A 25,706-nucleotide genomic window follows, 5' to 3' on the forward strand; every position below is an offset into this window, starting at 1 on the left:
AAAACAAAGATCAATCCACCGTTTTCTTCATCTGAAAATGCCTGAACCAAGTCAGGAATATGACAGTTAACTTGTCATCCATTCTTTTGATGTGTCTGAGGTTTTGATTTTGCTATTTAATTAGGAACTTTCCGTTTTTAGTTTTCCTCGGAGTTTAGTATTTTTGTGATTTTACTTTATTTAATATAATTAGTCCTCAATCTCAGCATCAACAAAATATATTTTGTCATATTTTAATGGTCTATCACAGATAAAACAGATGTAAAAATAACATATTCAATAAATATTTAACGTCGTAACAAATTATAATAAATAAGCAAACTATTTTCTTAATGGAAACTGTTTACACATTCTTGGACTTTCTTGAAAGTGTTTCAAAGTTTTAAAGTATGGACAACACCGGTAAATTGCTTTGACGTACACCTTCCTGAAGTCTCGCATGAATAAAGGGTATATTATAGGATTAATTAAACTGTTACAATAACCTAACCATACAAATGCTACAAAAACTTTAACAGGAACACATTCACAGACCGATTCGGTAATGTTTGTAATAAAAAATGGCGCCCACGTAACAACGTATGCTACCACTATTATTCCTAATGTTACAGTTGCCTTATGAGTAAAAGGTTCTCTAACATGTTTGGAAGTCATGTTCTTTCCTAATAATACGTTGCTTGTAACCATTAACGTTCCAACAAATAATGCTTGTCTTTTAGCTTCTTTTGACACTCGGTAATACAACACAAGAGCTATTATTATTGGAATTAGAATAGTAACTGTTGATGCAGTAAACGCATACGGTACACTCACTATGAACAGACATTGTGGTTTATTACTGATTAATGTCAAATTCTTTAGTGTAGGTAAAGACGGATTATGAAGTCCACTTATTATTGGAACAAATGAAGAGAAAATTGCAATTCCCCAAGCAGCTAGAAGCATGTATAGCGCTCGACGATGTGTAATAATAGTTTTATATCGGAGTGGAGTCATAATGGAAATATATCGGTCGATACTAATTAAACACACATTTAAAACCGAAGCGCTAGTCAACATCACATCAAACGAGACCCAAATGGAACAAAACGAATGATGTAAAATCCATTCACCAAATATTTCGTTTATTGCCGCCGGAATCATGACGATGGTGCCAACAAATAAATCGGCCAAACTTAATGAAAGTATAAACATATTAGAGACAGTTCGTAGTTTTTTGTTCGATGTCACGGCTACCAAAACAACAACATTACCAACAATTGTCATGGTAATGATAAAAAATAAAACACATCCTGTGCCTATATTTTCAGACGGATTCACAGTTTTAACGGCGGCCTCTGTTCCTATATTCAATCCATGACTGATGTCATTTGACAAATAATTCCGGTTCTCAAAAACACACATGCTATTTTTGCACGTTACATTTTGTATTTCAGTAGTTATGTTGAGTACAGTACCTTTAATTTCGGGTAAACTTATATTTGTTTCTCCCATGCCACTTTGAAACACTTCATTTATCTGAAAGATAAAACACATAATTAGTACAATGCAAACTACATGAATATCAAATATGTTGTGTTCTAGTGACCTAAAAAACTTTACTATTCTTTTAATGTATTTTTTGTCATATGACTGACTTACTTATGTACCCTAACCTTTCATAACTCTTGGTTTAATCGTTCCTGTTGATTTGTTTAACAGATGGAAGTAAGTCCATGTCATTGAAGTCAAACATGCCATATATTTACCAAACAAACAAAGGATTTTACAGATTCTCTTGTTTGGGTTACTGTGCTGAAATAGGACATAGAAACGGCTCAACCTGACCTTAACCATATTGAAATAATATTGTGCGGCTGCCTATATTTGCATACATCCACTTTTTCTGAATTTGGGTGGATAGTTGTTTCATTGGCAAGCATGATATCACATTTCCTTATTTTCATATTAAATTTCCAATTAGAGCTACATGTATTGTTATGTTCATTATGCAAAGGAATTCGGAAGTTTTAATAACAATACACGAACTCTGCATTAAATTTAAAAAGCGGTTTCTCTCACAACACTGACTTTATTTCTTGAAACTTTCATAGATTACTTAATCAAAACGCCATCGTACACCTGCTCCTTTAATCTCAATATATTGTTGTACTTTTTTATTTGAAATTTGTAGTTTTATATATATTTCATACATTTCTAGTTCGTTCGATTCCAAGTCACTTATTTGTAAAAATTAAATGTTTTGCTAAATTGTTCAAGGACATTTAATGATTTCCGAATACATATTTATAAGACTTCTATATATACAAATGTATATACCATAGTGACGGATGATTGTGTCACGTTAACTTCCATGTTTTAAAATAATCTGTGATGGATTATTATCCGTTAACCCTTCGTTAGTGGGAAACAATTACTTGCGGAAATCAGAGTTCCTCTTTTCCGTTCAGTTTTAACAAATGGAACCGCGTTTTGTATTACTTAAGTAGTAAAAATCAATTCATTATCGAACACATGCATTATTATCTATTTACTAGTATATCACGTACTATTTTGTAGTGTAGGAAAGAATTAAAACATAGCAGATATCCTTATTTTCATCTACTAGACTGTACCTTTTTTTCATCACATGTTTGTTTTGGTCCTAACTATTGAGGTGTTGACTTCGCTGTTTGATTCAAAAATAATATCAAATGGTATGTCCTTCGATATGTATAAGCGGTCATTACCCACTACCATTTACAACAGGCCTTTACTAGCGCGTATATTTACTAAATGATTTAGGTAGTTCACCGCAGTAAATAATGTCTTTGTACTTTCTTAAGAGGAATTTGACGATTTTACACGAACACATATTGAATAGAATATTTCAAGTGTTTAAATATACGTGAAATTACCCATTTTCTTGAATTGGTTTATGTTTTTAATTATTCATACGGTTATTCAACTCTTTCCAGTTTGAGTTCAATACATTAAATTGTAAAATAATTATCATTTATATTGAAATTTATATGAGTGGCTTGGTATTTATAACCTTTTAGTCGTTTTTGGTTGGAAGCTGCAGTATGTTCTAATTACTTCTTAAACCCGTCATGTTATTCTTCACAATTCATTTTAAAGCAAATATAAATGAACAGGTATATTAACCTTATAAAAAAATGCCACAATTTGAATAAAAAATTAGAATTTCCATGTATGAACAGGGTACTTTCTCCGCCAAACGATTTATACGCGAAGTACAATCCCATCGTAGATAATTGAAATTGTATTTACAGTACAAAGTTCTACTAAACTACAGTTTAAGTACCTTAGCCTCCGTATAATCTATTTATAGATCATTATGCTTCTTATAGTCGTGTTATATTACTAAGAAATTTTATATTATAATTGTAGTCATAAAGAAAACCAATACAGAACTTATAGACTATTTATATAAAAACAGACGGAGTAATCACAATTATCCACATAAATTGTATAGAGAATAATTAATAATAAAATCCCTATAATTGATATTATATAGCTGGCATTGAAATGAGATTAGATGATCAAAGACTTATATGTAACTGTAATTTGCATTTAAACCTCAGTGTACACAAATTGTCATTAAATGCCCTTTAAAAAGTAAAATTATAGAAATATCAAACTCGAGGAAAATTCAAAACGGAAAGTCCCTATGTACATGGCAAAATCAAAAGCTCAAAACATATCAAACGAATGGATAACAACTGTCATATTCCTAACTTGGTACAAAAAATTTCTTACGTAAAATTGTGGAATGAACCTGGTTTTATGGCTAGCTGAACTTCTCACTTGTATGATATAATTTTCGCAACTAAATTTACAGAAGTACAGAGTTACATGATTGCACGAAAATGGTCAGTTTTGTATGGTCAAATGTTATATTGGAAAAGAATCCGTTTTTGGCATTAGCATTGTCAGTGCGTCTTCTACACAATACATACTTAAAAGACATAATTATGAATTACTTGTGTCTAATTCATTTTGCTTTAATTAAGCAAATAAAATATATTTAAACTATATGTCATTTTAGAATATTCCTTTGATATATTCCGCTTATCTTTTGTTGTTTAGAATTGGAAACTTCAGCTGCTAAACGTACTATCAATAAATTAAACAACTGCTAAATGATTCCAAGCTAAGTGTCAGAATAATACTGAAATGACCGAAGTAAAAAATATTTTAACAATAGAGCGAATCGTATAACATGACGGATTGTGTTCGTCTGTTCGTATGAGATCAAATATAACCAAAATCACATTGCAAGTTTAAATACTATTTAAATATCTCGTTGGAGCCGAATAACATTTACACATCTTTACGCGAATTATCTCCTTTAAGTTGATTCAGAGTTGTTTGCCTAATGCACAGTGGCAAATGTTACATAGACATAAGAAGATGTGGTTCCAATGAGACAATTCTCCATAAAAGTCACAATTTATGAGAGAGAGAAAATGGTTATAACTCAAAGTACGGTCTTCAATACTGGTTCACACCGAACAGCAAGATATTAAGGGACCTTTCAATGCTGGATTAGGACGACAGAGAACAATTGACAATTAAGGTTGATAGAAAAGGCATAAGTTCTGCAATGACGGTCTTCAATGAGTTGTTGCTATTGTTCTTCAAAGTTAATGAAGCCTGACACTCACCCTACACTATGCTCTTTTGGGGAATAAATAGATGCAGTTTGCATTAGACTTTTAAAAAAAAGTCATGTGTACTAAAAATTATATAATTTGGTACGCCAAATGCGCATTTTTTCTACATAAGACTCATCAGTGGTGCTCGATCCAAAGCAGTCTGCCGAATACCTATCAGTTTATATCTGTACCTGCGGTTAGGATTTTTTTTAGTGTTTTTGAATAATTTAACGTTTCCGGTACATGTAAATCACCAGATTCCAATTGCTTAGGTTTCAGCGTTTCTAACCGATGAAATTTAATCCAGAAAAGCGTTTCATTATTTTTGTTTAACTCATTCGCATACTTAAATCGGTATCACGCACTAAATATGTCAAATAGTTGTTTTTTATAACACGAAAAAGTTTAAATTAACATGACTCGCGATTGTATGTCATCCAAGGTTCGTTTTACATGGTTTTTTTTTTATTAATTTCTTTTTTAAAGGAAGAGCACATTAATAACACAATATTTCTCCGAAACACTAGAAAAATCTTTGTTGTTGGTTTTTTTAGGTAAGAATTAATGAAGAACATGTTCGTTAACATCTTTAAATATAATTTAAATAGATGAATAAGCGAACTAAAAATAAATTTAAAAAGAAAATACTGAGGTACAATCATTTAGTTTCTTACCTCTGATGTTTGTTTTCGTTGATGCTGATTGCCATAAATCGTCCGGTGGCACCATCTTTGGCAGATGTCGTAACAGACAGTCTTGTACTGAATATCGGTCCTTTACAATGGTGATGTTATTCCATTATTTTATTCACCGATTTTATTGGTTGTTTTGACTAGTATCATGAGTATAATTGCGGCTTAGTGAAAATTAATTTCCCAGTTTGACGCAATGTAAGTTCCTAACTGAGATCACAAAGGTCGATCGTATAAGATTTTCTAAGTATATAAAAATTCGATAATGGAATTTTCTTCCCGTATAGCGTGGTGTTATATCATTATCGTCAATTTCTTGTCATCATCAAAGTGTCAGGATCCTGAAAAATATCATCAATGAATAAGTCAGACGAACATCATAAAAAAGTGACAATATTCAAACTCTTATAATGTCAGATAAAAAAACCCACCTCCAATGTAGGAGAGCAATAAATATATTTGGAAAAATGAAGTAAGATATAGAGTTGTAGTATTACATCTTCAAAGTAGCAAAAAACAATTGCAAGTATAGTTTTCATAACAGAGAACACTAATGATCAGAACTTAACACTGCACGATCAACGTATATTCCAAAACCATTGTATTTAAATAAAATCACTAATTCGTAAATAGAAAATAATAGCGTTACTATTTCTGCCTAGTAGTAAAATTTCGATAAATAACTGTTTAATGTTAAGATGCTATTTTTGATAATAGTTCAACAACTTTATAAGTTTTTCAACCTCTGTTTCATGTTCGGTCCACCCAACATGATAGAAATAAAAATTCCAACGCGGACATGAATTATATACGTTGTTGTCAAACATAATCACGACCACTTTAATTTGATTTTTAGTTCTTATTCCTCAAGACGGACATGACAAGGGCGTTGTTAAAATAAAATATACAAAACTGATTATCATACTTGTACAATTTCATGTTTTCATGTTGTGGAGGTTGTAATTTTACATTTAGGTGAGCGAACCGAAAAGCTTATTCAAAACAAAACAAAAAGATTTTCGTTCATTGTTATATATATTAATGTACACAGGAAAAACAATTAAATAGAAAAAATACATTTTAAGTGCATGTGTAAAACCTGGATAAAAAATTTGCAGATTTCTGCATGTACTGACAAAATACGAAATCCATTTTTCAACTTATAATAAAATAATGATAAATCTTAAAAAATATACAATGATATATGTAAATCAAAATTATTATACTTTGTTGTGACCTATAATATCATATCATTATCGAGCATATGTATGTGTCAATGCACAGGTGCCCGAATCTGCAGCGAACTGTAAACTCCAGATGAAAAGCAACAATAAAGGAAATCTTTTTTTGTTTCTTTTTACCAGGTTCATTTGTACATCTATGAATTTTTTCTCACAAAGCTTGAAACATTATCACTTCTTTTAAATCGTAAATATTTTTTTAATTGTTACTAACTTCGGTACACTTGTTCATTTTCTAGAAATTTGGGGAAAAACACAAAATATATTTCACATTCATTTTAGATTTAGAGGAGACACTAAAATATAACTTCTATAATTCCCGTATGATTTGCTTAATGTTTTGATCTCGGGTGCATGTAAAAAGTAATAATAGAAAATTGTGATCGATATAAAAAATGAAAAAACAAATGTGGACAACTGTAATTGTCTTACCCTTGGTATCCTCGGACAATACACAAAGAAAGGAATAGTTTGACAAAACTATATTCAAGACAAGAAAAATTACAATTTTGAGAATAATACACACAAAGTCTCCTATCTTTATCTGATGTACACTTAATCGCAACACATGCGCACACGCGAGATTTTCAATCTAAATCTGTACGGATGACAAAGACATCATGTTAATCAACCAGAGTACAGGGTTTATTATATAACATACTATACGGAAAAAATAATTGGCAATAAATAAAACAAAAGGAATTAATGCCATAAAAGTGCATTGATTTACGTTCTTTGATCACCAAAAGAAAGAAACCAAGACTGCATTAAAAATTCACGTGTATAACGAATCCATGTGAACTCCATTACACATTAACGCGTATAACAAACTCATTTGACTCCATTAAATATTCAAATATTTAACGATTTCACGTGAGCTATTCGTGCTACCCCTATGGAAAGCATAACACTTTTGAGAATAATTCATAGTCATCTTGTATCGAAATATGCACAGGCACACAAAAATAGTTTACTATACTAAAATTTTACTATATATTTTTTTACGATAGATCCAGACATACAATGAATAAAACCACATGAAGGGTTTGCACTAACATTCCATTATGCCAAGAAAAAACATGTCCAAAATTAGGGGATTTTTGAACGCTCACAAACATATTTCACCCCGCAACATTATTTTTTTGCCAGTCCGAAGTCAAGATCATGTAGTGAAGTGGTTGTCGTTGGTTCATGTGTGTTATCTCTCTTTTTTCGCAAATTGTAATGGACATTAGTTTTCTCAATTAAATTGCTTCTTATTTTTCATATCGGGGCCTTTATTGTCCTACAACACCGTATAGGTTTTTTCTCATTGTTAAAGGCTGTACGGTTGCCTATAATTGCTTACCTCCCTTTCATTGGAACTTTAAGAGATAGTTGATTCATTGGCAAATATACAGCATCTCCTTAATTTCCTAATAAATAAAACAAGAGGAATAAATGTAATAAAACTTGCACTGGTTTCGTGCTTTGGTCACAAAAATAGGACGTCGTGACTTCATAAAAAATTCACGTTAAACTTTATTATCAATTTCAATTACTCTTAGAAGAGAATAAACTGCTGGTCGCTGTCCTCATGCCATGATTTGACGATATTTTTTTCCCGTTTAATTTATTTCTGTATTCATACTCGCTTAATCTTACCATTGTATAAACGATAAAAAATAAATGATTTCAATGAGTCCATTAAATATCTTAACCAATAATTATGATGGATGGATTGCTGTTTTAAATCACATGGCAAATTAATATGCATATTCAGAACGACAATATGGTAATTTTATATGAATATGTATTCTGCCATGTACTAGACCGACTCTCGATGTTGGAATAACTAACACACAATGGAAGTCCTTATGAACGCATGTCACCTTACGCCAATTTTAAGGTTTTTGTTTTGACTCGGCTGAGGTTTGAACCCACGAACTCACGAACTCGAGACGAACACCCTATTACGAGGCCACCGAGGCGGTTCCATAACTAATGAATCAACCAGTCAATAGAAGGCAAGATATACAGAATAAAAAATGTAAGCAACATATATTATAATAAATTGAAAAATCTTTGGATGAAAGAATTCTAAAGTTGCAGGATAAAGTTTAACATTGATTTTATGTTAATAAAAATCAGTATGTCTTGTGGTTTATTTAAATTATTACAATAAGGACCTGTTGTTATGGATCGATGTATTCTATTTCAAGTATAAAAATTAAAATGAAATGTGTATTGCTAAACTTTTTTAATCAGTATATGGCCTATATATTTGAACGTTCATTTGTTTATTAAACCTCTTTGTTTTTTTACAACTCTTTGAAGTACATGTAGCTCCATGTATTTATGAAGTTTACCATTAATAAACCTACATAAAACTGTATTGTATGTTTTCAATAAGGTTGGATAAAATTCCAGAAAGCAATATAATCATATTTTAAACTCGTTATAATCTCGTTTGAATTCGTTACAGGATTTACAAAGCTTCTATTCAAAGTTCTTGTGTTAAATTTGTGGCATATGTCTGATATTATGACAAAAAACATTGAAATCCCATTTTTAGGTATTCGTTAATAGTATTACTGAAATAACACTGTTTTTAGTGAAAATTAGACATTAAATTCATGTTAACATCTGACTTTTAAATCTGAATTTAAGTAGCAATATCCCGTGTGTTTATTCATTCCTTATAAGTTGCCATTTTTACGTGTTATAATAAACTGTAATAATACTTCAAAACGATAGCAATTTCATTCCAGTGTTAACTAACTACTGTTTTGAACTGATGAAAAACCTATATTATGGTAACTGAACGCTAATAATTTGTGATAATGATGTGCCATCATAAATGGTACTAGAGGATTTTGGCATGAAACATGATATTATTTCTATGATAAACCGAATGTTGTGCGAAATCTTGAACTGTACAGACAATGTTATGAGAAAATCAAGAATAAATGTTTTATTTATTTGTTATTTTATTTGTTTGGATATGTATCCACACGTTAAAAAACGAATAAGTATAGCATGATAGACTCATCAGTAAATGTCAAAGGAGTTTTGAGAATATTCAACGATTTATAGAAAAGTTATATGTATAACATGGTAATTTGTTGGTACTTTTTTCTTATTTGTTTTACACAGTAGGGAAACATCGTTATGGAGGTAGTATGACATCATGTTATGTTACAAATCGAACTGAAACATATAAGGTATCCTGCTACCTCCCACCCCTCCCCTTCCCCGAAATATTAGCACATACTACATATATTAACAAGTCATCCAATTAGAATCTGAACAAACCTCGAAAAACGAATTACTGTTATGTTACAATATTTACAGAATAATAGTTTTGAGTGAACAAAACATTGCGTCAAACTAGACATATTTGGAGGTTATGAGGTGTTTTCATAGGTGACTATATGCGGTATGGTGTTTGCTACTTTTTGGAGGCCATATGGTGACATATAGAGTTTAACTTGAGTTTTATGTCATTGGTTTTCGATGGAGAATGTTTTCACTTCTAATTCGACTACATATGATATTTGTAGATTATATGTTATAAATGAGTTGGTGTTTCAATATTGCCAATGTGACAATTTTCACCAGATTTCAAATAAAATGAATGCAGCCAATGGTTTCCTGCAATGATTAAAGGAAACAATACGGTATAGATAGTTATAAAAGGAACCGTCATGACAAAACGCGGAAACAATAAAAGTATGTTAAGCTTTTATCTTTCTTTGAGATTTCGTCTTTGCTGGCTGGTAGACTTTGAAAATTTGAATAAACACAAAACAAATTAAAAAATAGACAAGACCTTCATTAGCATATGACTATTAAAGTAGTTTTGGACGATGATAGATTGTACAATGGTCAATGCCTCCATTTTCGTTTACCATATATTTTCTTGTCCAGTGATTCTATTGACAATAACTTTGCTGACTGCAATAAACTGATGAGGGATAATGAATATAATATGGCGTAAATCTTAACGGGATGATTGATTATTTTGTAAACAGCCGTGGTGGCTTTTTGGTATTTGGATTGATTTTTAATGATATTAAAATGACGTTGATTGATGACCCTCCCCCGACTCAGGTGCTGACTTTTTATCCATTTTCTTAATTAAACTTTATGACGTTATATGTTACAAAATGGCAGACAGTAGACATTAAGAGGTCAGTGTGCAGCTTCAATAAACATCAAATTTGTTAAAACTCTCGCCCCATACAAGAAACCCAGAGTCAAGTGAAGTAGCATAACACATCATAAATTAAACAGCAAAAAACAACATGCAGAGGTAGCGAAAAACAGTCTTGTAAGAAACCGACACATTCATAAAAAAAAAGCACAAGACATGTTTTGATTGTTTTTTTTTATAGTACATACCATTTTATCTCGATCTTGAAACACGCATTTACTTAAGAGAATATCGTAAAACCGCACTGCAAAACAAACAAAAGATGGTCAATTTTTAGTAAGTATACTTACATAATGCATAAACTGAACATTATAAGTCCGTATCAATCAGATAGACCATGGAAGAGAGGTCCTGGCACTTGAAGATAAAATACCAAGTTGGCAATCATAACTTCAAGAAATAAGTATTGTCAAAAGAAAAATATCTTGCAATGACGAAGAACGATACACAAGACACTTAACAGAAAACTTATTTAAAGGCTAACAACACGAACTAAATAAAAAAAACAACGTTTCGTCATATTTATTTCCACGCAAGATGTTATTCAATTAATCTATTTCAGCAAATTTACGGATTTTCCCACAATATATAACACGTTAAACAAGAAGAAATACTTTTAATAATAGGATGACAATAAATCTAGATAAAAGAAATCATGAGCTTTATATAGACTAAGTATTTGACGTAAGAGACCCGTCCAACAAATAGTAAGTAACATAAATTAGTTCTTCAAATGAATTTATCTTAGAAATGTTTTGAAACCTTTTTAGACCGGAAGATGACAATTACACAGATTTCAATCGACTCTAGTTGTCCACATACTTTTTTTTTTATCAGGGAATATGGCCTTTAAAAACCATTTCTCTATTTCAATGTAATTCATTCTGGTCTGTAAAACGCATCGGTAGTCTGAGAATAGCTGACTCGTCTCGAGTACATAGTCACGTGTTCAATGACATTGGCTCAGAGAGATTCAGAATATCGTGTCCGGGTTTACGTTTAATATAGTACGCTTAAAGTTTCAAACTTTAAAACTATAATGCAAACGTTTATATATATATATAGGTCAATACGGTGTACCACGATAGAAATTTTAAAAATGTACTTTTATATAGAAATACAAATGGCATGTATGTATACTTAATAAATACATGTAACAGATATGAACCCAAGGCGCCAACAATGTACTGTATGATGTGAAATTGTTGTAATTTCAGGAAATAACAGTGACTTTTAACTTACAAAATACATGTACAACAAAATTGATTTTATCAGCTGATGGTTTGTGCAGTGCTCTGTCATGTTAACGATCGAAATCATAAATTGTCTAATTTGCATTAAAAAGAAAATGTGATACATGTCGGTGATGGATGCCAAACGTTTTGAAAAAAAACAAACATATAAAAGCGTTGAAGAGATGATCGAACTAAGGTTGAGATTTGTAATCAAGTAAAACCGGTTTATCCTTACAAATGTTTAAAAGAGGGACGAAAGATACCAAAGGGATAGTCAAACTCATAAATCTAAAACAAACTGACAACGCCATGGCTAAAAATGAAAAATACAAACAGAAAAACAACAGTACACATGACACAACATGGAAAACTAAAGAATAAACAACACGAACCCCACCAAAAACTTGGGGTGATCTCAGGTGCTCCGGAAGGGTAAGCGTATGCTGGTACCAAATCATGTTACGGCGAAATTTGGTTGTCCGTTGTTGTTCATCTTTGTTTTGCGTCATATGTGTGGTCTGTTATGACGTCCAAGGATATTTTTGTGCGAACTGTTTTATGTATTTATAGTATAGTGACTGTATAAGACCCACCGGAAGCAAACTGAAAGAGGTTTGCAACAACAAATTAAATCCCGCAAGGTTGTACAATGATTTCATTGACTATAATTAGAAATAGAAGGACGTACGGATTTATATTAATTCCAGGGAGACATCAATTTGCAAAATTTTATCAGCCATCTTATAGCCGACTTTTCCGAATGTGAGAGTGGGTATCAAGATAGATTAGATTGTTTCTGTTTTACGATAAATTCTTGTTTTTATAAAAACAAACATCTTTACTAGCATGAAGAAAAAGCTTAGAGCCATTTTCCTAATAAGAAGAATTTCCATTTAAAACTATGGCTTCAATTATTTAACTATTAGTTATTTTGGATTGTCAATGCATTGGCTTGAGACGACTTATTCCTTACGAAAGATGTTTGTTTATCAGATTTAAACATATTAATTATCAAAACCTGAGATAATGCCATCAGGACGAAGGAGTTACTGAGAAGTTTGCTCTTTAGCGTACCCACCTTTGGTGTAGGAGCGCTTTGTTTTATGATTTATTAATAACGTGATATGTTTTTTTGAAACAAACAATTCATATAATTGTTGATATAACTAGGCTATGCCTTTGAACTTTTCCAGGCTTACACGTTTTTTTATTTGGATTAATTTTTAATGGCGTGAAAACTAGCATACTTGTCAATTTTATGACCAACCATAACAGTTACTGTTAAAATAATTCAATTCATATTAAGCTAAATATACTTTACAATTTCAGTTTTTTTTTTAATAATTTTTTATAATAATTCAACCACTGCGGGATGGGTGTTGCCAAAGCTTGAGACGAATGCTAAAAAACATCCCGTTGACCTATTTCTGAGGCCTGCTACTAATGATCCCGACAACAATGATAGTCGTGTCATATACCATTGTGTAGATAAATCAATTTAGATTTACGGCATATTAAGTTTAAGTAGGTTTGACAACCAAGAAATAAAAAAATAACGGGATTTCGGGACCGGGTGCCATTTTTCAAAAAAAATAGTTAAGTACCTTGTGTTATATTAAGGTATATAGGAATTTTTTTTTTGAGACAAGTGCCTGTGATATCAAAGCTAAAAAAGAGCTTTGGTTTCTGAAAAAATTGTAGACCCATTTAATTTTATTGACAAGACTCCAATAGAAAACTTGCATCTTGGTTATTGCAAGTTTACCCTTGGCACTAACAAGAGTGCCTAAAATGTTGGTACAAGGAACGAATTTGAAAGACTGCCTATTGAATGTCATATAAAAACCCAAACTATTATGTATTTAGCAAGGCTTTTCACCTCAAATTTTAACCCCTTATTACATGAATCTTTTCAATTAACTAAAACTTTGGATTCTAGTGGCTCCTATTCATGGTTCACTTTTGCAAAAGATATTCTTTCTGAGTCTAACATTGATATAGAGAGACTAAAAACCTGTGATAACTTAAAACAATTAAAAATATTGAAAGCTATATTAAACCCCAAATAAACTCATACTACAACAACCTGTTGATGGATAAGTTGAAATCTATTGATGATAAAAGTAAATTAAATTTTTATAAAGGACTTGAGCCAAACCTTTTGATCAAACTTTGAATTTAGAAAATTAATTACAAAACTTAGAATCAGTGACCATTCATTATTAATTGAAAAAGGAAGGCATTTTAAAATTCCTCGCGAAGAGAGACTTTGCAAAAAATGCAAAGTACTAGATGATGAGAAACATTTCTTAATACATTGTTCTCATAATTTAAATATTAGATTAACATATTTTAATTGCATTAACAGAGAAAGTAATTCATTTGCTAATCTCACTGACAATGACAAAGTTATATATATTATACTTAACCCATCAACACCAACACAAGTGAATAAACTAGGATCCTTTATAAAAATGTCAATGGAACTGAGGACAGGGGACCCTTTAATATTTACCTTAATTTGTGTATATATTTTGAGTAACTTAGTTATTGTCTTTTTTTTGTTTTTGTTGTTGTTATATGTCACAAACTGTAAAGTTTATATGGCAATAAAACTTTGAAGTTGAATTTGAATTTGGTATAAACAGGAATCCGCTTGTATTCGCAACACTCAAACAACGTCTATGAACCACTATGAACAAAGTGTAGTAGTCAGCCGAGAACCAGCTTATTTTTGTTAGTGACGTCATAGCAAAACGTAATCAAAGGAGTTCGTAAAATTTTAGTATGGATAAAAAGAAATCATTGTCTACGTCAATGAAACAATCTAAAACAAAAACCAGAAAAAAAACTATCTTAATGCACGTGTCGAAACAAGTGTTTTTTTTGTATTAACCCTTTCTATGCAATATACATGCCTACTTCTCATGAATCATTAATACTATACATGTAGATTTTTGTTAGCTGGTTAAGAACTTTGAGCTTGCTTTCAGTAACTATGAACATTTGTATGACAATATAAAATGAAGCAAACTTTGAAAAGATCATTCAAATTCATCAACATAACGAACTAGTACATGTACAAGTAGTAATTGATTGAAATATACCTAGATATGTTAAAAAGTGTACATGTATATATACTATGATCTTCGTTGGAACATCGCATTTGTCTGTATTAATGTCTGATACATTCGAAACCGACAGTTTGCAAAACTTATAGATATAAGAAGATGTGGTATGAGTGCCAATGAGACAAGTTGAACTCTCCATCATAGTCACAATTCATAAAAGTAAACCGTGATAGGTCAAAGTACGGTCTTCAACACGGAGCATTGACTCACACCGAACAACAAGCCATAAAGGGCCCCAAAAATTAAAAGTGTAAAACCATTCAAACGGGAAAACATAGAAAACTTTTAAGCGCAGCGCATATCAATTTAAACGAACTAACGAACTAACGTGTTGCACCAGAGATTCACAACCTTAATTTTATAACAATCGCATAATTGTATGCATTAGACTAGGTTATGGCGCCATATTCTTTACGCCAATGAAGATATTATAAAGTTCCATTAGATAAATCCTTTCATAGAAAAAATGTAGATTAAAAATCAACAACGTAATATCTTCAACATGATACAATAAAAATAATGTAAATTAACGTTAGTAAATTGTTTAGGTATTAACAGAAAACAGCAGGTACATGTACCAAAAAACTAAGACATAAGGAAATGTCAAATATCAAATCTAACTACACAATTAAGTAATGTTAGCGCAGCAATGTTTTATCAATTGACAGACCACCTACCGGTCCATAGAAAATTATTGTTTTTTTCCTTGTATATGCGCTTTTCGGGTTTGATTATAAATGCAGACTACAATTTGTAGATGATATAACTAGAAAATATTAAAAGTAGTATGAGGGAACATGAACCTAAACTTAAATGTAAAAACAAAATAACCGACAGATTTTTTGATTTGTTTTAGTTAAAGGCTCGTGTTTCTTGATCATAAAATGTTTCTTCATTTGACTTTTTCAGGTAAGCGTTTAGTCAAGAATTCTCATTCACATTAGCTGTTTAGATAATAACATGTGAAAAAACATTAATGCCTTAATCATTTTTTTCTTTCAATTATCTGGCTTCAATTCTGTTACTGTACAGTACACCACCTAGAAAAGGCTGTAAACTACTTATTAGATGGGTTTTCCAGTTTGAATGGTTTTGCACTAGTTATTTTGGGGCCCTTTATAGCTTGTTGTTCGGTTTGAGCCAAGGCTCCGTGTTGAAGGCCGTACATTGACCTATAATGGTTTACTTTTTTTTTAAATTGTTATTTGAATGGAGAGTTGTCTCATTGGCACTCACACCACATCTTCCTTAATCTACTTAATTGTTATTCTAGTACCATACTTTGTTAGTTTTGATTCGATTTTTCAATATAAATTATGCTTTCAAACACAACTAATACATTTATATTTTTGGAAATTTGAATTTGGCCGGCATCAGTTTTGCTGGGTTAATTTATAGTTTCAGCAACACCCATACCTTAGAACCCAAAACCAACGTAAAATTTGCTAGTCGCTATTTTTGATATTATGACTGATATGATTAATTTCTGTTTGAAATACAGTACCAATCAGACTATATAATACTTTAATCAAATTTTAACAAAAGGATATAACAGTGTGGTTCCTGTGAATCATGTTTTTACTCGTGTTTTATGAGATTGTAGCGTCACGTTAATATTTTAATACTATGTCTATTATAATCAGAGTAATGTATTATATATACAAGCACAGCGGTTTTATAAATATATAGAGGTTGTTGTCCTAATCAGCCCTTGATTAGTCTAATATACTATACAAGTTCTATTTAGAGCGTAAAGATGCATCAGGGGATTAGTTGTAATCAAAATGTTTAATATTTTTCATTGTAATGAATCACAATTCATATAGAAGCTGACGTAATAATGAAAAAAAGGTGTAGGTAAAAATAGTATCGCCAATAAACGAGCAGGACAAGGGGATCTTTTCACGTAAAAATGTTACGACAAAAAAAAAACCAACATGATAATAAGTTACACTTAAATGGTCATGAGTAGCGAATATTTTTTCTCATAAGACTTGATTGTAATATGGGTCGCAGATATCGATATGTTTTCCAAAATACGAGTTCTCTTATCTTAGATCAAAGTGGCTGATCCAGAAAAGGTGGTACTCCAGTCATTCTTCTGTGATTCCCTATTTAACAAATCATATTTTTCCAACAAAAGGGTGAGGGCCCCCATGTCCCCCCTGTATCCGCCTATGGATCAACAACTTTTTGTGTTGTGTCTCATTGTTAGTTGAGTTTTATTCTGCATGTCGATCTGGTGTGTGAAGGACTGTCTATCTTTTATTCACTTTTGCTTATAACAAAATGTAACGTGCCTGTCCCAAGTCAGGAGCCTGTAATTCAGTGGTTGTCGTTTGTTTATGTGTTACATATTTGTTTTTGTTCATTTTTTTACATAAATAAGGCCGTTAGTTTTCTCGTTTGAATTGTTTTACATTGTTATATCGGGGCCTTTTATAGCTGACTATGCGATATGGGTTTTGCTCATTGTTGAAGGCCGTACGGTGACCTATAGTTGTTAATGTCTGTGTCATTTTGGTCTTTTGTGGATAGTTGTCTCATTGACAATCATACCACATCTTCTTTTTTATATTTACAATACTGTCAGTGGTTATCGTTGGTTGTCGTTGTTCATGTTTTTTCCCCGTCTATTTGTTATATCATTTTGGGACCTTTTATAGCAACTATACGGAATATGTTCTGCTCATTGTTAAAGACAGCCTGGTGACATAATACCACGTCATTAGACTCTAGAAGATAGTTGTCTTATTGGAAATCATACCACATCTCCATCCTTTTATATAAATATGGAAAAAATATAAATCCACTGAAGTATAAATATATTAATTAAATGTAACATTTAAAAACCAAAATACAAAATAATCAGAAACAGTGGTGGGAGTCAATGAAAAACACACGACAATGACATTTCAATCCCACATTTTCATAGTAAGGTGTTCAATTTAATTCGAAACACTTTTTGTTTCTATTTCGGCGATAAAACACTGACGTACACAAATAATGACGCAAAAGCAAAAGAGACAGAAGACGTGATTCCCACAAAACAACGAGGCGCATAAAAAAGAGTACACGTTGGTTAATAATTTCACATTCTCAAGGGTATTTTTCTTGAACGTTTTTTTTAAATTCTTTGAAGGCACTTTAGACTTAATGTTCATACACTTATCTTATTTTGTATTTTTGAATTATTTTGAGCTTTTCTGTAAATAAATGGAAATGACCTGTAGGGTACAAGTCAATAAGACAGCAACCAAACAATAAACATAATTTAAAGAGACTTAATGGGCAATAGATTTCCACAAAAGACAGGTACAAAAATGTATATGTGCCATATTTCAAGCTTTAAGTTATCTATAATAGTAAGGTATTAACAAAAACAACCGAAGATCAGAAATCAGAAATCAGAAATCAGAAATCAGAACAGAACACTCTCCTAATAGCAAAACAACATACATATTAAAGGTTATAATGTTAGAAAAAAGCACTAAAATTAAACATGGTTCGTTACTTGGGGACAAGGTTTAACAGAAAAACTTCGCTGTGTTTGCTGAATAATTTCATGCGTACTTTTTTTTTGATATCACTGAGTCGGTATCACTGCTGATTGACCGAGTTAACAATAGTATTATAGATGCCAAGAACTAGTAGTTAATGATGTGGTATTGAAATCATAAAATGGTCAAGTTGATCTATAAATGTCCATCCAGTTCATAAATTATAATTATTATTCTCAAACTAAAGTTGTAACCCCTCAAGTAAAGTTGATTATGCAGGTCTGTTCTGTTTAGACCACATTAGTGTTCACGCTTTCAAAAATCGTATTCAAGAATCACGCGATACGCAAGAGAAAATAGTATAAATCGTGATTTTTCTATATTGTTTTTTATTTTTTTTTGCAATTGTGATGTCAAGTAAATCCTATTATCGTATACACAGAACGAGAAAATGACGCAATCAATAAACTACAAAAAGTTATTTTCAAAAGATAATCAGCTTTATAATGGAAATGACATTCAGAAAATCTCAGGTGAGATAGGATTATAGAATATTACAGTCAACATGGATGCTAATTCTTAGTTATTAGCATGTGCAAATGAAATTCACCAATGAAATAGTCTGACGAATAATGACTAGTTTAGGCGTACTGTTCCGAAAGGAATGGCGCTCCTACGTTCTATGAAACATTCGAATATTTTAAATTATAAGGATTCGTCGTAGGTATCGTCTATGTCTGAAGGACTTGTCACGATATCAAAATATCAACACAGGGTTCAGGGATTGGTCGTGGGATTTTTAATTTAAGTAATGTTGTTGATAAATGAATGTGACCTTCATCAGAAGGAATACGACCTTCATCGTGATTCGCTAAATTGAAGAGGACATCTTAAGTGCGCTTAGAGTAAACAACACAATTAATCTTAAATAAGGAAACTTGTTCCATAGTCAGCATTTGTATTTTTTTTTAAATTCGTTTTACGTTACTATAAAATCAATTAATTGGTTGTCAAGCTTCCTTTTTCGTTAGAATTGGTAAATTACATATGTATCGAATTAAAATGGCTCTATCTTATTTCAAGATATGGCGCCATTGTTATCATTTCATTAACTGCAGTTTCACTGAAATCTTTGAATTTCTTAAGCCATAATGATTATGAACAAAGTGATAAGTTAATATCAACTGTGACAGTACGCTAAGTCATGTAAAAGCATATTACTATGTGGACAAAGAAAGAACAACATATCCGATTCAATAATTTACAACAACTAGAAAGTTCCATTATTTATATTTGAATCTATCCTTTTGGACATAACAGGGATATCGACATCCTGAATTTCAAACATCCGGAAATGAAACCTATACAAAAGGGGTATTCCTCCCACAGTTTACTCAATTTGAAGCGTCAACATATTATTTGCCACTGAACATAAATTCAACAATAAAGAAAAAATAATCAAACAATGTCATAATGTGTTGATAATAACAATTATAACTTCATCAACTCATTTTTACTTTAAATACTTGTAAATTATAATATTTCAATGAGAGTAACTATTAAACAAACAGAGTTGTGTAATAAAACATCACATTTAAACCGAATTCTTTCTCTGATATTATTTTCAAATCAAAATGTCTAATATATACAAAAAATGTATTTAAGAACGTCCATAAATGAACGAATATCCCTCAATAATAGTAGTTTTATTTGAAACAAACTCATGAAGAATATAGCACAGTTTTTCAATGAACGATTGAAATGTTGACACGAATACATTGTAACGCACTCAGCTGTGATTGACAGTTTGAAAGGTCGGCAGTCTGCGGACCAGTATTACCTAAATTAATCTTTCCGGTTTCTGCTCTAAAGACATTTTCACTGTCAATCAACGTAGTATATTGGACAACTTCAGTTCATTGACACCACAGAACATGCATGTGATAACAATAGGTTGCCATGAATATGCCAATAACTTTATATGAATAGGAAACAAATGAATGAAATATATATTTAAAACTGCAATAAATAGAATAAATCTTTAAAAGTTGGTTCACTCACTCATTCGTGGAGACAAAAGTGTAAAAGAAGCATTCTTCAATAAAAGGAAATTGGGCCAAATTACATATTTCATTTGGATCATAAAAAGGTATTAAAAGCTTATATTAATATAAAATAACAGAATTCTATAAATCTAACAAACTATATTAACAAAGATGCCCTATTAAACTTTGATTAGAAGTGTTCTATTTTGCATTCTACTATTCCGGGGCCTTGTAGGTGTCAGACCACCAATTAAAAATCCCTATCTGTTCAACCAAATTTTGCAATTTTCACAGCTTTCTAAATATTTTACCTTAAGTTTAACTTCAAGGAAACCAGGTATATCCTGAATTGTACATGTATCACCTTTCTACATGCAAATTTTCAACTAATGTTTAAAGTCTTGTAACAAATTTCTGAACTTGAAAAGACAGGTACTACCAAAATAATTCCCGGTTTTCTGGAAATCTAAAATTAGTGTACTATGTAGCGCATTAATCCTGAATTTTTAATGCAAACTCATAGGCAAGTGAATTTTGGCTCAAAATGGTCTTAAAATATTTCCCTTTCACCAAAAGTTTCATTTCTGCAAATTTGTTGGTTAGTTTAGGTAAACAATGACATCAAAAGCACTATTTTGTGTCAAGTAGGACTACTTTTACATACGTTCTAAATTGGAAGGAGTAATTGGTGGTCTGACACCTGTATGGCTTTCTTTAAGGCCAGGTTTAAGTTTTTTGTTGAAGAGCACTTAGTGACCTTAAGTTGAATTGTTTAGTCATTTTTTAGATTTTTGGTTGTTGTCTAATTGGCCTTCATTACAGATAACACCTGAACTATCAGGCATGTACAGAACAATATGAACCGTCCTGTCTTATCATCGCAGTGAGTCTAAACTATCGGATCCAAACAGAACAAGCTTAAGTATTAGGTCTGAACAAAACAATATAAACCGTCATGCCTACACAGGACAGAATAAACCGCCAGGTCTAAAAGGAAAAGCCTAAACCTTAACAGAACAGCATAAACCGCCGTGACAACCAGAACACCCAAACCGTCGGGCATAAACAGAACAGTCTAACACTGTAAATTATTGGACCTGAACAGAAAGCATAAACCGTCGGAACTTAACAAAATAAAACGGTCGTAGCTAGAAAGAACAGCATACATGTTGAACAGAACAGCCTAAACCGTCGGGTCTCAACCCAACAATATAAATCGTTGGGTATTAGCTGAACAGCCTACAGTGGTACAAGTGTATTCGTGTAACTTCAATAAAGAAACAATAACCAGATTCAATTATAGTTAGTTCCAATAAAATCTTTGCAGAAAGTATCAAAGAGAAAAAAATGGTTCGACGGAGTTTTTTCATCAACATGTCTTTATTTTTACTGAATCTCGGGTGAATTAATTTGTTGATTCAGATGACAGTCCCATAACAATAATAGCTATTTATAGCGCATCCTGGTAAGGAATAATTGCTATTTTCTGTAATAAATAATATTAATAGCTAAAGTTTCAATTTGTAATTAATTTTACGATGAATAATTCAAAATCAATTGTAACTTTATTTAACATCTATCAAAACACGTTTGTTTACTGATACAACACAGCTATCTTTAATGTTTTAATTATCGAGACGACATTTACAAATCAAATTGTTATTGTGGGAATTTATTGCCAATGTCGTCGTTCACTTTATTGTTGTTTTTAAAACGATACATTACAAAAGATACATGAGTACCAATAGAATGTTTACCGTAATAATAGTACGTTCAAATACATGTAGTAATAGCGGCTGCAACATATATCAGTTTGATTTATTTTTGTGTTAATTTTTTTTAAGAAATAATTAAGAGTAGCTTTGGGGTACACGTAAATGAAAGGAGCCAAATAGCACTACCAAATATTGATGTATATGATCTTGAATTAGTATATATACAATCATCCATACTGAATGAAAAGTCCTTTTTAACTACTGAACTTTTCCTCTTCGATAGTCTTCTATTTGTTCGTTCCAAATAAATGAAATCGAAAAAAAAGATTATAATATATGTTTTGTATAAAATATAAACAATTTCGATTAAAAAATAAAAGTTGTATTTGGCGATGAAATCTAAAAAGAATTCAAGGAGGGGAACAGAAAAAGTTTGCACAGAATATACAAACAAGCTCAAAGTATTCAATATCTGCAATCAAAGATTGAAAAACAGAAACATATCACAGTTGTCTATTTGTTGTCTAAACACTCAATAATTAAGATCAACATACCCAAAAATCCATAGTTGACCATATTTTGTGATAAGATTTACGATTTGAAAATAGCTTTATAATGCTCGTAACAAGTTTTTGCGGAGCCGTATAGTGTTGAATACAGAAAGAACAATCCTGATCTATATTAAATTATTACACAATAAAATCTAAGAATAAAAGTAACTTACCACTTATTGACTCCTAACATAATTCACATTAAATCATTTCGTATAGATATAAGCAGGAAATTTCACGCTTGTTCACTATTTTAAGAAATCCAAGATATGTAAATGTTTGTCTAATGTTGTTACTAGAAAACAAGTGTCTTCAATTACCTAATGATGTATAAATGTCCTCCTACACCGCCAATCTTGTCCTTTTGATCAATATTTCAAGACAATAACATCAGAAAACGCAATTAAAATCTCACAACAGGTGGGTTACCCTTATGGAGACAACGTACAGTTGAAATTATCAATATTATTTTTTAGAATTAAATCTTTTGTCGTAGCGCTGTGTTCATAGTTGATGACCGCGATATTATAGGATTGGAATTCTAAAAACTCAACAAGTTTTTCCCAATGGACAATATTACAATTGTATCAGTCAATTAAGGACATATGTAGCTGGCTTTATGTCAGGTTCACAGTAATTCGAGTTACGTTTTAGCGATGATATCTGACCAGCAGATATAAGTAAAAAACTTTTTGTTCTGGTTGACTTAACAATCCGGATACTAGTCACTCTGAGTCAGGATCGTAGGGGTTTCCGTTTTTCGAATTAATAGAGGTTTAATTTGATAAAAATATTGACTTATTGTTCTGTTACATGATCTAAAACATATGTTCAAGTAAGGAAAGTACATTTGTATTACGTATTGCCATTAAAATGATTTAAATAACTTTGTTATGAAACAGTAATTCTTGTTTATGTTTTATGTGCACACTTAAATTTTATCTGAGTTTACCTTCTTGTTTTATATAGTAAATAATACTTAAAAGCTGTAGTCAAATAAAATCATAGTGTAGTGTACTATTATATCATACTACATTCCTGTTTCAAATGAATGATTTAGGGGGAAAACAAAGATTGAACTATACTAATAGTTTTAAAAGCCACTTTTTGAACAGAAACAACCTACACTTCCCAGGAACAGTAAAACTTGAACCCCTGGTTATTTCAGACTACTTCATGCTTTTTTTCAATATTTTTTTAAATAGCATACTAGGGGATAGAAAAGCGATATTAACAGGGCTATCAAAATCCAATAGTATATCGAAAATCAAAGGTCCATAATCAACTGCAAACATACAGAAAACTAAGGTTGATCAACTGAATCCCAAATAATACTGGAGATGCACTGGAAGAATAGGCAGTTACAAGGGTAACCATTATGGACATTCCAAATAATACTGGAGATGCGCTGGAAGAATGGGCAGATACAAGGGTGACCATTATGGACATTCCGATTATATACTGGGATATAAGCAAATCCGTCCATTTAATGAAAAGAGTTTTTTTTCTTTTTCTTTAGAATTGTAGGCCATTGTTTAACATATAATCACTGCAAAAAATCTTCTTTTGACGTTCTTTTATCTTGAATTGTTCTGACTGGCTTGATAAGATACATAAACGCTGTCTTCGTTTTGTGATAATTGTTACAGTACAATACCTTTAAACATTAACTGACATTACTGACATAAATATTTGCCAAAAAAATCCAAACTAGTATACACTCGTCATAATTATATTGGTCCACTAAATGCTAGTTTCTGTTTTCAAGTCCGCTCAAAGATTCGTGAAAAAATTCCAAGTACAATGGCGAACTGAAACAGTCAAATGCCTTAAGACTTGTCTGAGAACAGAACTATGAAAGATTTCAAAATTACTTTGTATATCAAATTTTATATATTTTTAATCTTACCAGCGCCACAATATGCAGAACTCGGAGTAAGAAATTGTTATATAATATCAAAAAGATGTTAGGATAAGATAAGACACTTATCAAATAAATTTTTAAAATACCGTATTTTAATACCATTCAGGCTAATCCTTTCAACTATATTTTAATATTTCAAACTAACAAACCTAAGACTGGTAAAATTAAATCGGTTTATCTTTAACATTCTTTGATGGAAGTAATTTTCAAGTGGCTACTAACTTTTAACATCGTTATTATTTTTATAGTGAAAGACAGGATTAAAAGAAGAAAATAGAAATAAAATACGGATTGTAGCTATTTTTATATAAGTTTATTTGTTGTTGTTAAATAAAAGAACATTATTCTTAATCTTCTGACGATTAAACGTACATGATTTACCCATTGATACTATCAACACATCAAAATCAGACAAATTTCACATTATTCTAAACATAATAAACGCCGTCAGTTAGTTAGTTTGCTTGTTTGAATTGTTTACATTTGCAATATCGGGGCTGTAGAAAAGTTGCTACTATAAGTTATATAGTTCGCTACTGACCCCCTACGGATCCAAAGAGGGTTTGTAAAACACATAGGGGTTAGGCCGGAGGCCAAATCTGATATGTATGTTATTCACCCTCTATGGATCCGTAGGGATTTAGTAGTCATAAACCGTAAACAGAATTTATCGCACGCTGGACTTTTTCTGCTGCGTTTTATTGAAAAATAAACAATAAAACATAACAAAATTAATAAATGACGTCACCATTAACGTGTCATAAACCCCCTATGAAATTTACTACCCCCCCCCCCCCCCCCCATTTTACGTCGTTT

At 31.3% G+C, this 25,706-nt stretch overlaps 1 protein-coding gene across 3 annotated transcripts in view; it reads right to left on the reverse strand.

Moving 5' to 3' along the window:
* Positions 1 to 202: 202 nt before the first annotated feature.
* Positions 203 to 25,706, reverse strand: part of LOC134693185 (5-hydroxytryptamine receptor 6-like) — a 39,933-nt gene continuing 14,429 nt past the window's right edge. The window contains exons 1-3 of one of the 3 annotated variants that reach the window (XM_063553903.1): positions 23,140 to 23,592; positions 5,336 to 5,694; positions 203 to 1,518 (exon numbers count right to left, since the gene is read on the reverse strand). In XM_063553903.1, coding sequence (XP_063409973.1) covers positions 322 to 1,494 — 1,173 coding nt within the window. In that variant the 5' untranslated portion in view covers positions 1,495 to 1,518; positions 5,336 to 5,694; positions 23,140 to 23,592 and the 3' untranslated portion in view covers positions 203 to 321. Of the gene's footprint in view, positions 1,519 to 5,335; positions 5,695 to 7,026; positions 7,134 to 23,139; positions 23,593 to 25,706 lie in introns of those variants that run through there. The other 2 variants (XM_063553904.1, XM_063553905.1) reach the window with 2 other exon arrangements.

The sequence above is a fragment of the Mytilus trossulus genome, chromosome 12, assembly GCF_036588685.1.
Source record: "Mytilus trossulus isolate FHL-02 chromosome 12, PNRI_Mtr1.1.1.hap1, whole genome shotgun sequence".
NCBI lineage: Eukaryota > Metazoa > Mollusca > Bivalvia > Mytilida > Mytilidae > Mytilus > Mytilus trossulus.